The sequence below is a fragment of the Fistularia commersonii genome, chromosome 29, assembly GCF_037954325.1.
Source record: "Fistularia commersonii isolate RoL2024-O1a breed Wild chromosome 29, RoL_Fcom_v1.0, whole genome shotgun sequence".
Taxonomy (NCBI): domain Eukaryota; kingdom Metazoa; phylum Chordata; class Actinopteri; order Syngnathiformes; family Fistulariidae; genus Fistularia; species Fistularia commersonii.
The window spans coordinates 1510369-1524928 of NC_141312.1; the positions used below are offsets into that span (position 1 = coordinate 1510369).

At 47.7% G+C, this 14560-nt stretch overlaps 2 protein-coding genes across 5 annotated transcripts; one reads left to right on the forward strand and one right to left on the reverse strand.

Moving 5' to 3' along the window:
- Positions 1 to 1073: 1073 nt before the first annotated feature.
- On the reverse strand, positions 1074 to 8024 carry xrra1 (X-ray radiation resistance associated 1). 3 transcript variants are annotated; one of them, XM_086177259.1, is made up of 17 exons: positions 7935 to 8024; positions 7551 to 7605; positions 6864 to 7003; positions 6715 to 6786; positions 6554 to 6626; positions 6377 to 6474; positions 4783 to 4913; positions 4325 to 4420; positions 4150 to 4244; positions 4011 to 4060; positions 3867 to 3935; positions 3708 to 3801; positions 3520 to 3605; positions 2033 to 2131; positions 1704 to 1827; positions 1422 to 1604; positions 1074 to 1344 (listed from the first exon to the last, which is right to left on the reverse strand). In XM_086177259.1, the coding sequence occupies exons 1-17, from the start codon at positions 8019 to 8021 to the stop codon at positions 1229 to 1231; spliced, it is 1668 nt and encodes a 555-aa protein (XP_086033385.1). In that variant the 5' UTR covers positions 8022 to 8024; the 3' UTR covers positions 1074 to 1228. The 3 variants fall into 3 exon arrangements, with proteins under 3 accessions (XP_086033385.1, XP_086033386.1, XP_086033387.1); XM_086177260.1 differs by lacking the exon at positions 2033 to 2131; XM_086177261.1 differs by lacking the exons at positions 4783 to 4913; positions 6377 to 6474; positions 6554 to 6626 and having other exon boundaries at positions 4150 to 4420.
- LOC147216584 (sialidase-3-like) lies at positions 7724 to 13822 on the forward strand. Of its 2 annotated transcripts, none has more exons than XM_086177263.1 (3): positions 7724 to 8084; positions 10244 to 10483; positions 11421 to 13822. In XM_086177263.1, the coding sequence occupies exons 2-3, from the start codon at positions 10259 to 10261 to the stop codon at positions 12432 to 12434; spliced, it is 1239 nt and encodes a 412-aa protein (XP_086033389.1). In that variant the 5' UTR covers positions 7724 to 8084; positions 10244 to 10258; the 3' UTR covers positions 12435 to 13822. The 2 variants fall into 2 exon arrangements, with proteins under 2 accessions (XP_086033389.1, XP_086033390.1); XM_086177264.1 differs by having other exon boundaries at positions 8075 to 8211.
- The last annotated feature ends 738 nt before the right edge of the window (positions 13823 to 14560 follow it).

The window sequence follows — 14560 nt, forward strand, 5'->3', positions numbered from 1 at the left end:
CTGCGTTCCGTCCAAAGGAAACCCTGAAAAATAAAATCAATGTTTCTTTTCTGGACAGAAACACTTTAGATTGGCCGGCGAATTGTTTTCCTGGCGGCCGAGCGCTGCTGGCGAACGCCGCCGCTGGATTTAATCTCGGCGGTGGCGGCGGCTCGAACCGCGGCGCTAATCAGACGAGAACACGGCGATCTCGGCGGGAGCCAAACACTCGCAATCAAGGGCTGGAGAGTTTGGCGAGGCGTGGCCTCCAGCTTCACGCATGTCGAAAAACAAACGAAAAGATAACAAATTGGAAGGCTGTTGTAATTCATCTGGATTAGCGGCGCGATTAATTTTATTGTAAAATGATCAGGTGATTAACGACGACGTCCCGGCAAACACCCGTCATCTCGGCCCGCCGTGTGATTAATCCAGGATTTGACATCCAGATGACATAAACTGAATTTAGATGCTATTTACGTGGCGCCGCTCAGGTTTGGACCTGGAAACTAATACCGGTGGCTCCAACAGCTACATGCTAACAGCTTTGTTAGCCTTGGAAATAGCGACGGCGGACACGGCGGGAGATCAAGCCCCGCCCCTCCAGGAACTCTGCCCAATGAGAACCCAGAGATTTGACATCCGGATGACATAAACTGAATTTAGATGTTATTTATGCGGCGCCGCTCAGGTCTGGACCTGGACGCCGACGTCCCTCCCAGGAGCTAACAAGATACGCTGCCCGTTACTGCAGCAACCTTTGACAAATCCCAATACTAGTAGCTCCAACAGCTACATGCTAACAGCTTTGATAGCCTTGGAAATAGCAACGGCGGGCGATCAAGCCCCGCCCCTCCAGGAACTCTGCCCAATGAGAATCCAGGGATTTGACATCCAGATGACATAAACTGAATTTAGATGTTATTTATGCGGCGCCGCTCAGGTCTGGACCTGGAAACTAATACCAGTAGCTCCAACAGCTACATGCTAACAGCTTTGATAGCCTTGGAAATAGCGACGGCGGACACGGCGGGAGATCAAGCCCCGCCCCTCCAGGAATTCTGCCCAATGAGAACCCAGGGACTCGGGCGGAGATATGAAATAGGAGATGTTTTATTGGAACAGAGCGCTCTGAGGGTCATGACGTTCATCGCCGCGACGACACAGAGCGGACAGGAAGTAGGAAGTGAAAGAGGTGACGGGAGAAGACAAACGCACATCCGATTTCATTTCCCGGATCCGCCGGTCGTCACGCCGCAGCTTCGTCGCCGTGCAAGGCCTTCCCGCAGGCCCGGCGGTACCTGACCTCCAGGTCCCTCAGCAGCGCCAGCGCCTCCTTGCGCTCCCTCCTGCTGACGGCGCCACCTGAGCAGACGGAGATGGCGGCGTGAGAGGGCGGCGACGCTGCACGCGACTTCCTGTTTACCTGAACCCTCGCTCACTCAAGGACGCAACCGACATGGAGGCGCCGGCTCTGATTTCCCCGATCATCTCGTCCAACCTTCTCCGTCTCCCTCCGCACGCCGCCGCCGCCGTCTGGGCGCCGTCAACTTTTGGTTTCGGGTCTCTGTAAACACTCAGATTCTTCAGCCTGCGTTCCAGCAGCAGAACAGCTGTCTGGATTCCTGGTGGAAGATAAAAACAGGAGAACCGGCGAGGCTGGGAGGCCGCCGTGTTTTCACGGCCTGGCGGGACCAACGGCCGCGGGCCAATCCGGAACTCACCCACGGGCGCCGTCGCTTCTGGATCCGCTTCTGGATCCATCAACATCCTGCAGAGCGAGGACTTCTTCTCGTCGTCCCTGTCTCCGGACGGCGGATCGGATCCGTGTCCAGGAATGTATTTAGCCTGAGCACAAAATAACAAGCAGCAAAGCGGGGAGATGATCGCAGGTGTGGAGGCCGGAGCTGCACCCGCATCTGGAGGAACCCGAGGCAGAAGGTTCCACCTGGGTTTCAGGAGGTCTAGGAGTCTCTCGCGACTTTTCCTACGAGTTCCCTCACCGACGTTTCATCAGATACCGAACGAACGGCGTGGAGTTTTCCTCGCAAACCTGCGTGATGAAGAAGAGCTGCGTGTCGTCCTTGACCTTTGACCCCGCCCTGATCTCTGGAAGCTTCTCCTCTGACACCCTCGCTGTCCTTCTGCCCGCCTGCGACGCAAAAACATCACTTTAGCAACCTCTTTTTCGGGAGAATTTGGCATTTCGGTCCCTGATGATTCCGATGGAGGGAAAAAGTTTGTTCCCCGGATGGTTCCGGTCTTCAATTTCAGGTATGAATGGTTTTGTGAACGAGAGGATGAACGGATTCGTTTCCGTCATTTCCGGATTATAAGCCGCTACTTTTTTTCCACACGCTTTGAACACCGCGGCTAACGCGGCTAATCTATGGATTTTTTTGGGAGGCTAACGAGCTTCACGCCGCCAAAACCTCATCACATCGGAGCGATGAAATGACCGTCAAACTCCGAAGACGGTCAATTCCGACACGGAAGAAGACGACTTTAACGTTTTTAGCGCGCGGGGGATAGAAAAAAGATGAATTGCGTTATGGAGTGTTCATCTTTTTCATTCGCCGTGTTCCAGGCACTGTTTGGAAAAAAGTATTTCCAGTACGTATTTGTGGATTTTAATGTCATATATTGAATTAAAAGCAAAAAATAAATGTTTCTGTGTCGATATCTGGCGTTACAACGCGGTGGCCTGGGGCGACCCCGGGGAACATGCTAATGGTGTAGCATTAGCTCTATGCTAAAGGTGTCAAACGTAGCATACAAGGCAGGAGATGTGAAGCGCAGCAAACAAACCCTCAAGAGACAAAAAAAAATATTTAACAGGGATGATAAGAAAGGCGGTGAGGTAATGAGACAAATTAAAATCGCCCGAAAGCTAAGACGAGGAAATATGAGGAAGCTTATGTAGCGGTTAGCTTCACTGATGCTACGAGGAAAGACCGGTTTGTTTACCCGGTCTAGAAAAGTTGTCGTCATGAAGCCGAATAAATTCAGGTGTAACTTAAAAACATGACACCACTATTACGCTGATAAGCCGCTTGAGTTTTTTCAGCGAAAAACAAATATTTGCTTCAGTCAATAATAATGTTACACTTTATTGATCTATAATTCTTTCTTTTTCTTTTCTTTAATGTTACTAAGGATACAATGTTGTGCGGAGGTGTGCGTACAACAATTTTATAGATAAATGACACTATCAATAGTTGAGGGGGGATGTTTGGTTCTTCCTAGTAAAATAAGCACTGATTTACACATATTTATTCATTTATTTTTATATTCGATAGTTTGGAATGAGGGTACACGTGCGATTGACAGGTGATTCCTTCTCATGTCCGTGGAGGTTCTGGTCGCGGTGAATTCTCCTGGTGGCGACCGGACTTCAACTTCTTCACTTGGAGACCAACTGAGGAAGCTTCAGCGATGAGAGGCTGAAACGTCTCCAAGTGAAGAAATTCATGTCCGGCTTCCACGACGAGAAGATTTGGACAAGATTTGGACCCGTTTTGATGTTTTCCATCATTTCACCTTTCCCGCCGCAGCTCCTCCGGTTAGCTTCCGATCGTCTCGCCGCTTCGCCGCCGCGAGGAGGCGCCTCAGGAGGTCGGGGTCTTCTGCGTGGAAACCGAAACAAAAAAAAAAATGTGATTCCACCCTCGACGGCGTCGAGAGACTCAAATCCTGCGCAAATAATCGCCGTCGGGGGAGGGGATTACCGCTCCTCCGTGCGGTCAGGGGGTTGGCGCGGATATCGATTTCACGAAGCTTCGGGAAAACAGCGACGCCCAGAAGACGCTCCTCCTCTGCGATCTGACGGCAAGACGGCGGTTGAGGTGCTGCTCCGAGGCGCCGGCGGAGAACGATCGCTGACGCACCTTGTTGCCGGACAAATTGAGCGTCTGGAGCTCCGGCAGCGGCGAGCGGCGCCGTCCGGTCGCACACATCTAGAAGAAGGGGGACGCTTTTATTTCAGTTTGTGGGAAAACAGCGAGCGGCGAAGACGATACCGGCCTCCTCACCTGTGAGAACGTCTCCGCCTCGCGGTGGAGGCCTCGCGGAGGAACCGCAGCTTTGAGGGCGAGAACGGGAAGGGGTGAGGTTGAGGTCTTCTCCGGAGCTTCTGGAGGACGTTTCAAGAAGCACATGTTGTGCATTTACCCGCTCCCTCTGCCTCCGCTCGCTCTTCATTAGGAGTCCCCCACAAATATGGAATTTCAGAGATGCGGTTCCCCTGTAGGTTTAAGTGCTTCAGCCTGCGAGGAAAATTCGGCATGTTTTTTTTTCTTATTCTTTTTCTTTTCCACGCGGCAACACGAAGAGTTGAAATCACGACCTTCCGAGGTTCGCCAGGCTCCCGAAAACCCCCGAGGAGAGTCGGTTGTCGTCCAGCGCCAGCGCCTGGAGGGAGGCGAACGCCGCGCCGTCCTCCCTGAAACGCCACCGACACTCAGAGACACCAAACGTACGTTTCTTAAGATGTGGAACATTCGTGCGCCCCCTCTTGACCGCATCGGAAACTGTCCGGAAGGGAAAACCTCGTCTCCGAGACGCTTCATCAGAAGAATAATTACACCGACGCAGATTTTAAAATAAAACACGGAGATGCACGAGTTCTGTTTCTGCAGATGTTTTGCAGGACAGATGTGATCGCACGCGTCCGGCGCTTTCGCTCCGCCGGTTTCCGCCCGATCCTTTTTCGTTTTTCTTCGCGCAGGAAATCAAGTTTGTTTTTTTTTTTCCTTTCTCGACGACGGCTAAAACAGCCGCTCACTCCGGCCGTCAGACACTCACGGCGAGGAGCCCGGGTCTGGAGGAAGTCGTCTCAGCCGGTTTCCCGTCAGGCGAAGGGCTTGGAGACGAGGGAGTCGACCGAGGGAGACGATGGCGTCGCCCGACACGGTGTTGTAAGACAAATCCAGAACCTGCAAGATAGCGACCGGATCGAAATAAGCTCAGGAACGGCTCCGTTAGCGCTCGGCTAGCTGCTAGTTCTGCTGCCGCCGCTGAGGAGCATCACGTTCACTCCTTCATCGCCGCACGATAAGAACCTCATATCGGTCTCTTTCCTGTCGGCATCTCGACACACGTCCATCATTTTTATTTCTTTGAGCAATATTGAAGCTTTTTAGCATTTGCGGCTGTTGTCATTAGCCCTCGCAGGTCTCGTGCTCGCCGTCTCCGTCGCACTTCTGCTTTCTATCCGTCCCTCTCGCGGTGGAGAAGGCAGAAGGCCGTCCCATAATCGATCTGTCTGAGGTTTCTGCACCCAGATCGTCTTCGAGAGGGTGGAGAGAGTCTTCAGACAAAAGCAGAGCTCAAAGATAAACTTAATTTATCCTCAATGGGGAAATTTCTTTGTCACGGCAACGTAACAGCTATAATGTCGAAAAATAAAAAAGTAAAATAAATATGAATATAAATAGAAGACAGAAGATAGCAAGACATCCAAGAATAAATAGACAGCAATGGACAATTAAAAAAATGCACAACCACAACTAAAGGACAATATAAATAGAGCAACTATTTATATAACTATTTAATAATAATACATTTATATTTAATATATTTATTAATTATATTTATCAATATATTTTTATATTAATATATCATTATTAATAAATATATTTTAAATATATTTTTTATTAATATATTTAATATATTTAAATATGTTTAATACATTTAATAATAATAAAAAATAGAGCAACTAATAAATAACGGAAGAAAATAAAGAGATAAAGATAATAGGAGCTGCTGCGACAGGCTGCCGTCTTTCAGCGCCATCTTGAAAAATAAGATAGCAAAGACATCCATGAATAAATAGAAGGGGAACAACAACAACAACAACAGCAACCAGACCTAAATGATAATATAAATAGAGTGACAATAGCAACGACAAGAATAAAATAATCAAGAATAGGCGGGATGCGTGCAAAGGAGCGTCTGAAGCGTTCGGTTCGCATTCTGCTTATTTTGGTTTATTTGTTTTATTTTTCTCATTGCTGTTGCCATACTGTCTATGTATCGGTCGTCTATTTTCCCCCTTACTGTTTTTTTTTTTTCCATTCTCTTTTCCTTCCTTATCCTTGATGCTGTTGTTGCTGTTCTGTTTTGTTTATTTTGTCATTATTATTGTCACTCGGTTTATGTTCCTATCCTTGTTGTTGTTTTGTTTCATTCTGTTGTCCATTATTATCCGTGATGTTGTTGTTGTTCTCTCTGCTGTCTATTTATTAGTGGATGTTCTTCTAATTGTCTCTCGATTTATGTTTATATTCACATTTATTGACAGTATAACTGTGACAAAAGAATTTCCCCCATATGGATCAATAGTTTATCTTCTAAATCCGCTCCGCTCATAACGTCCCGATCCGGCGGCGGTTCTTACCCGGAGGTGAGGGAAGTCGGCGGGGTCAAAGGTCACGCTGCGCAGCCCGTTTAGAGAAAGGTCGAGTTCTCTTAAAGACACAAAGCTGCCGAAGGAGCCTTCGCGGAAGAAAACAAACGGGAAGGGATTCGGAAAACGTTTCTGAAAATCGCAACGGCGAGACGCGTGAGTTCTCACCGAAAGGGAGGGAGTTGACGGACGCGTCGACGTAAGCGACGTTCTCGAACGCCCTCAGATCTTCAGGCTTGACCTGCGCAGAGTGTGAAACAAACCCGCCGTCGGTTTCGTGCCGCGAGCGACGGCGTGTCGAATGCGACGCTAAGAAAGCGGGTTCTCACCGAGCTCAGGTTCTGCTCGCTGATGTCCACGGAGCACAGCTGGCACGGCCGGTCCACGCCGTGAAGCCGGAGCTGCGGAAATTCGGAGAAAAGAGCGGTCACCGACGCCGAGCGGCTCCAACGTACGCCGTGACGGATACCGAGCTCACCAGCGACGGCCCGTCTAACGTGGAACCGCCGGAGGAACAGGAAACCACCCACGGCGCCTCCTGATTGTCATTTGGCTTTTTTAAAATGGCGTTTTTCTCCTCCTGTCCTCTCCTGACGGCCTCCGGCCAGCGACCGGCATCTGAGAAGGAAAGCCGGGAGGAATTTTCACATCGGTGTTGTAAATAGGTTGTATTGACTTAATGTTGTCGCCATGGTGTCACAGGTAAATATGAACGGATTACAATGAATTGTGTTCTTGGGATGAGCTTGTCTTAAAAAACATACTCATGCTACTTACTGTAAAAGTCTCACTATATCATGTTTAACTCCTGTTGAAAAAGAACTACTTTTACTGTAAAATATACGTGAATGGATTTAACCGTCATTTAGTTTAAAAGCAGTGGCATGTATTGTAAAATATGACAATGTTACTCTGTTTGGAAGAACATTGTGCTACTATTCTCTCCTCTTTTTCTAATGTCAGCCTTGGGTGAAGTTTAGCTATTATTTAGCACACAATTAAAGTATGTGTTATTGTCCTATTTCCCTTTCACACTTTCAGACTTGCTCATAAAACAGATCTTTTCTGCATTCCCAGTCCTGTTCATACAAACTTTATTTAATCCCACATTGAGCCTCCACGTCAACAGCGGCTCATATATCACCTTGACTTATCGGAAACTCACCTCCTCTTTCTGGCCGCGGGGGCGTCCGAGCTTGCAAACGTTTTCTTGACTCGTCCTGTGCATTAACGAAATGATATTTCCCGTATTTCTGTGAAATGACATCCATCTCGTCCGCCAAGGTGGAGATATTTAAGCTTCAAACTGGAGTGCCACTCCGTCTCCTAGCAACAGTACTCCGGGTGCAATGCGCCTCCCGTCCGCTAGGGGGCGCTACCCGCTCATCATTCTTTCGCACAAACAAACACGAAAGACACCGAACAAACATGAATTCGCCGCGGCGCCCGCAGTCACGGGACGCGCAGCGTTTAAAAAGCACATTTCTTTTTCCTGCCCGTTTTCTTTTCCGCCGGTTAGCTTGGGAAGCTAACGACTCACCTAGCTTACCGGGAGACGCGGGACTGCGCAGGCGCGGCGGCGGATGCTCCAGACTGCGGAGGGAAGCAGTTCTTGATGGCGCCGCTGTCCGCGCATCGGCTGGAGGCGCCGCGGCGTGAAAACACCCGCCGGTCGAGCCGGATCAACCAGACTTCCGAGGTTAGAGCGAAAACTAAAATGTTCCGGGTTCTACTCCTTCGTTCAGCGTCTACTTCTTCTTTTTCTTCTTCGTCGGTTGTTATGAGCGTGTTACAAGGTTGACAGATGTGAAGATTGACAGGTGAAGGTGAGTGGACGGGCAACATGGCGGCCGACGCCCCGGAGCCCCCGGAGCTCCGGAGCCCCGGAGCCCCGGCGCCCTGGAGCCCCGGCCCGGGGAGGCGGCCGCCGGGGAGCCGCGGGGCTCCATAGCGGGCGGGGGTGGTGGATGCGGTAACCGTCTGTGTCTTCATAACCGCTGCTGATGTTTATTTCCTCTTCTTGTGTTTGTTTTTTTGCTTTTCTGCGAGGAACAACTCTGATAAGATACATTTTATTGATTGCCATAGGGGAAATTTCCTTTCTTTTTCACCGCAGCTGACAGTTATAATGTCAAAAAGTAAAATTAATATGAGAGAAGATAGAAGATAGTAAGACATCCATGAATGAATAGACAGCAGCAACAACAACAACAACAACAACATCAGGGGATAATAATCAGGAATAATAATAATAATGATAAGGAAATAAATATGAATATAGATACAAGTATAAATATACATAGAAAGTCAGAGGACAGGTGATAGCAAGACCAAAAAAATCCAAATTAAATAGACAGCAGCAACAACAATAAGATCAGGGGATGATAATCAGCGATAATAATAATAATAATAATAATAATAACAATAATAATAATAGTGATTATGATCATGAAATTAATTTTGAATATAGATCTAAGAATAAATATACTTAGAAAGTCAGAATACAGATGATAGTAAGACCAAAAAAATCCAAGAGTATATATATATATATATATATATATATATATATATATTATATATATATATTATATATAATATGTATATATATTATATATATATAATATATATATATTATATATATAATATATATATATATAAGTATATATATGCATAGAAAGTCAGAAGACAGGTGATAGCAAGACCAAGAAAACCAAAGTAAATAGACAGCAGCAACAAAAATAACATCAGGGGATGATAATCAGGGATAATAATAATAATAATAATAATAATAATGAAATATATATGAATATAGATCTAAGAATAAATATACTTAGAAGTCAGAATACAGACGATAGCAAGACCAAAAAAATCCAAGAGTAAATAGACAGTATCAACAACAACATCAGGTAGTAATCTGGGATAATAATAATAATAATAATAATAATAATAATAATAATAATAATAATAATAATGTATATAAATATGAATATAGATCTAAGTATAAATATACATAGAAAGGCAGCAGACAGGTGATAGCAAGACTAAAAAAATCCAAATTAAATAGACAGCAGCAACAACAATAAGATCAGGGGATAATAATCAGGTTTAAAAATAATAATGATAATAGTAATAATTATAATAATAACAATAATAATAATAATAATAATAATGAAATAAGATGCATATAGATACAATTGTAAATACACATAGAAAGGCAGAAGACAGGTGATAGCAAGACCAAAAAAATCCAAGAGTAAATAGACAGCAGCAACAACAATAACATCAGGGGATAATAATCAGGGATAAGAATGATAATAATGAAAAAACTGAAATAAATATGAATATAGATGCGACCATAAATATGAATAGAAAGGCCGAAGATAGGAGATAGCAAGAAAAAAAAATACACAAATAAATAGACAGCAGCAACAACAACAACATTAGGGGATAATAATCAGGGATAATAATAATAAAAATAATAAATCATTACAATAAATAAATAGATAGCAGAGAATAAGAGGAAAACAGACAACATCAGGGATGACAATGGGCAACATAAACAACAATATAAGTAGCGGTGACAAAAATGAATAGCAATGAATAAAATAAGGATATAGATAGGATATGGCGTGAGTGGGTGAGGCAGCGAATGGAGAAGGGTGGTGAGACGGGGGATCTGTGGAAGCAGCACAGATGCACTCAGACCGGTCAGAGTTCAGATAAGATAAGATAAACTTTATTGATACCCATAAGGAAAATTCCTTCGTCACAGCAGCGTATCAGTCGGTGATCGACCGTGGCGACGGAGGAGAAGAATTGAACGGTCAAACGACGTGTTTTCTCCTCCATCTTTTCCAGGAACTGTGATCCACCATGGGGAACTCGCCGTCAAAGACCAGCAGGGGAGAAGAGCCGGTCAAGACGACCCTCTTTGAGAAGGAGCCGAGCGGGACCACCTACAGAATCCCGGCCCTCATCTACCTGAGGCACAGCCGCACCTTCCTCGCCTTCGCCGAGAAAAGATCCTCGCCCAGGGACGAGGATGCAAAGATCCTCGTGATGAGAAGAGGGACGATGAAAGAGGACGGACACATTCAGGTTATTCATCTCCGGCCGGTGGATATTTCACATGAGGAAGATCTGAGCCGTTATATTTGGTTAAATGTGTGTTATTGGGTCAACAAACGTAAATACGCATTATGTTTTATTATCTACAACAGGGATGTTTACAGTATGTATTATTTCCAGCAGACGTGCTACGTCCGGTAGGCGCTTTTGATTCAGACACAATCTGTGTGAGGATGTGAAGATAAGGTGATGCTCTTGGTGCGGGACATATCTATAAACGATTGATTTCTAATCATATTTATAATAATGTTTACACTTATCCAATCAGCACATTATCAAATGCACTGCGGCCATTAAAGTAGGCGTCACACCGTGCAGGGAAACATGTTTCTACACTGCATGGGACCATAAACGCTTTGACTTTAGCGTCTTTTGGAAGCAGCTGTTCCTGTAAGGCGTGCGATGCCTGCGGTTGATGTTCCCGTCTGGGAGAACCTGGGTCTATCATTTTCTGCACAGTCCTGCGCGCAGAGAGTTATTTTGTTGGGTTTAAGTCCAAGAATAGCTTTTTTTTATGACACCCTGCTTTTGCTTACCACAGTAGGACTCTGGTGTAAATTACACATTGATCTTGGTGTTTTCTCTTCGGTCAAAGTGACATCCATAAAGCAGTGTCGGGCTGAGATCCGATCCCGCGTGAAAACATTTCAAGATGTAAGGGAAATTTGAAAGATACAGTAATAAATACAGGATTTGCCGTCCCCGGCGGAAAGGACGAGATCATTTCCGTCGGTGAATTCTTGTCGAAACCTTCTTGTTGTGGCGACCGGACCTGAAGACGTTTCCCCCTCGTCCGAGAGGCTTCTTCGGTTCAAGTGGCAAGAAGAAGATTTCAACAAGAATTCACCCGGTTGACCCGGTTGACCGAGAACCTCCGCAGACATTTTGTGGTCTGGTGTGTTTCCAGTGGTCCCTGTGCGAGGAGCTGTCCACGGCCTGCCTGTCCAACCACCGCACCATGAACCCCTGCCCCGTCTTCGAGGAGAACCACAAAACCCTCTTCCTGTTTTTCATCTGCGTCTGGGGCCACGCCTCGGAGAAACGGCAGGTGTGGACGGGCAAGAACAAGGTGCGGCTCTGCTACGTCTGCAGCCGCGACGACGGCCAGACGTGGAGCGCGCTGAAAGACGTGACCGACGGCGCCATCGGGGACAACATCTGCAACTGGGCCACGTTCGGCGTGGGGCCGGGCCACGGGATCCAGCTGGCCGGCGGCCGGCTCATCGTCCCGGCCTACACTTACTACGTCCACCGCCGGTGCTGCTCCTTCCCCGTCCCCTGCGCCGTCTCCCCGCGGGCGCTCACCCTCTACAGCGACGACTCCGGCCAGACCTGGCACGTCGGCGAGATGCTCCGAAAGCTGTCGTGCGAGTGCGAAATGGCCGAGATCATAGATCACGAGGGTCGGAGTCACCTGTACTGCAACGCCCGCCGCAAAGGGGGCCACAGGTGCGAAGCCCTGAGCGAAAACAGCGGGCTTTATTTCGACAAACCGCACACGACCCGCAGGCTGGTGGAGCCGCGCCACGGCTGCCAGGGCAGCGTCATCGGCTTCCCGGCCCCGGAGTTCATCCCCAACGACGACGCCAGGGGCAACGGCGGCGCCGCCGCCCCCTTGTCCTTGTGTCCCGACACGCAAACGTGGCTCCTCTTCATGCACCCGACCAATCGGCGCAGGAGGAAGGACATGGGGGTGTACCTGAACCGCTCCCCCCTGCACTCGGCGGGCTGGGACAGCCCCAGGATTATCCACAGGGGCCCCAGCGGCTACTCGGACCTGGCCTACAACGGCGACAGGGATCAGTTCTCGGGCCTGATGGAGTGCGGGAAGGAGAGCGAACTGGAGCAGATCGCGTTCATTTCCTTCACCCTCGGCGACGTCATGCAGCCGGGCGGCACGAGCCAGAAGAAGACCTTCTGAAGCGGAGCTCCATCCAGTCATCGCTCTCGTACGTTGTCCCCCCCGCCAGCCCACCGCGCCGTCAGAAGCTACTGAATATGCCGTGCAGTGACATCCGTCCGTGTTTACCGTCGTTCTACGTTCTGCAGATGAGGATGCATGCGGGACTCGTGTCGTTCGTTGTCCTCTTATTCACGCCGGAAATTTAACATACGGCCGGCCGTTCGGAGAAGGAACCCTCTCGGCGTGATCGGGGGGCGGCGACGCGTCCGCCCCTTTTTTTTTTTTTCTTTTTCTTTTCTAAACAGGCTTTGTGTGTAGCATGTTTGACAAGCGCCCGGAAGCCGTCCCTTCTGCGCGTCGAGCCGTCACTTCCCTCCGTGCAGCGCAGAGACTTTGCCTACCTCTTTTTATTCGTACCAGTATCAGAGCAGGCCTTGCAGAGGAGACCGTGTCCTCCATCGTTCCTTTACAGCTGGAGTACTGTGGTTCACATAAGCCTTTTTTTCACCCGCAGCCGGACGCGCCGGTCAGTAAACGCGAAATTCACGCGTCACTTTCTGCTACATGACGAAGAGACCAATCGAACTGTATCGGATCTATCGGTTTTTGTAAGATTTGATGGATTAGTAGAGATAAGTGCTTTCCGTCAAGAGCCCCTTTGTACCGTTTTACATTTACTTTCCGAGCAATAATTCCCCCGCCATCCGTCGCAAGTTGGCGTTCAGGCCAATTATAGAGATTTGCAATTTCAGAAATTCAGACGCCGATATTTTATGATACATTCGCCGATTTTTCTTTCTTTTTTTTTTTATACCAGGTAGAGCAAACTTAGCCGGAGATTCATATCTAGCGCGGCGACACTTTCATCGGGAGACAACGGATCGGATCGAAGCGAGAAAATAAAGAAAACGTCACGAAAAAAAAAAAGAAGTCATTTTGTGAACTCAAAACATTTGGACGTTCTATTCTTTTATTTATAACAACATAAAAACATCACAGCGTGGACATCGGCTCTTGTCAGCAGCTAAATCACATGATTGGTATTGAAACATCCTGACAGTGACATCACTACGTGCAGTCAATCAAAATAGCAACGTTTAGGGTTCAGCCGGTCGCCCGGAAACCAGCGGAATCGACCCGCCAAGCCGAAGGCCTCCGCGAGAGGTCCGGATCGTTCCGCGACACGGGGTCGGCGATCGCGAGGCCGAGGCGCGGAAACAGCGGCGGCGGAGACGTCGGCCCGTAGCGACGTTAGCAACATGCACACACAAATCCTGGCGCCGAGCGACCCGGACGTTGCGAGGCGACAGGCCTCGTGCATCATCGTGTTTTCGTCGACTGTTGTGGAAAAGTGTTGAAATCTGATCATGTCCTTTAGTAGAAAATTAAAAGTCATCTGTGATCAACCGCGCCTTTCTCTGATTCTGTGGCACTCATAGAATATATGATATATATATATCGAGAGAAAGAATACAACGTCATCCGTGCGTTTTCACCTAAAGGCTGGATTTTACAAGGTTGTTTACTTTCCGTCTGAGCGGCTCCTTATTTCCAAACGAGAAAATTTATCAGAGGAAAAGTACCATAACACATAAGGTCGCAGAACGACATCAGGTGGACGTTTGACGTCGGCCAGGAAACATCTGGAGGTGGAACAGTCGTCGCGGTGGATCATGGGACGGGAACCGCAGAGATCCAGGCTACCGCTTTTCTCATTTTTTTGTCAATTTGATTTATTTTCTTTTTAAAGTCGATCCATAAACAAGTGATCAGCTGTTGTTGTGGTGAGTCTAGGTCCCCTGACAGTGTGTGTGTGTGTGTGTGTGTGTGTGTGTGTGTTGGGAGCTGCAGCTGTGCATCCTGGAGGGATGAAATGAGGACAGCGAGAATAGTTGAAAGCGTGGCTTCATTTACCACACCGTTATTTCCACACCATTATAGCACTACAGCTGTTATTGTATCGTATCTGCTATTAGCATGTATGTGCTAGTGCCACAGCTATTAGCAGTATGTGACCATTAGCTACGGCTGTTATTGTATGATACCTGCTATCAACATCTACCTTTTAGCGGGACTTTTATCAGCAGTATGTGACCATTAGCTACAGCTGTTATTGTATCATATCTGCTATTAGCATGTACCTA

Bases quoted from the DNA above. Each gene is read 5' to 3' on its own strand.
- xrra1 (XM_086177259.1), bottom strand. From the start codon at position 8,021: ATGCGCGGACAGCGGCGCCATCAAGAACTGCTTCCCTCCGCAGTCTGG. The intron at 7,004-7,550 runs GTGAGTTTCCGA...TTTCCTTCTCAG, and splicing joins CCCGCGGCCAGAAAGAGGAG to ATGCCGGTCGCTGGCCGGAG. The intron at 1,345-1,421 runs GTGAGCGAGGGT...CCGTCTGCTCAG, and splicing joins CATGTCGGTTGCGTCCTTGA to GTGGCGCCGTCAGCAGGAGG.
- LOC147216584 (XM_086177263.1), top strand. From the start codon at position 10,259: ATGGGGAACTCGCCGTCAAAGACCAGCAGGGGAGAAGAGCCGGTCAAG. The intron at 10,484-11,420 runs GTTATTCATCTC...GTGTGTTTCCAG, and splicing joins AAGAGGACGGACACATTCAG to TGGTCCCTGTGCGAGGAGCT.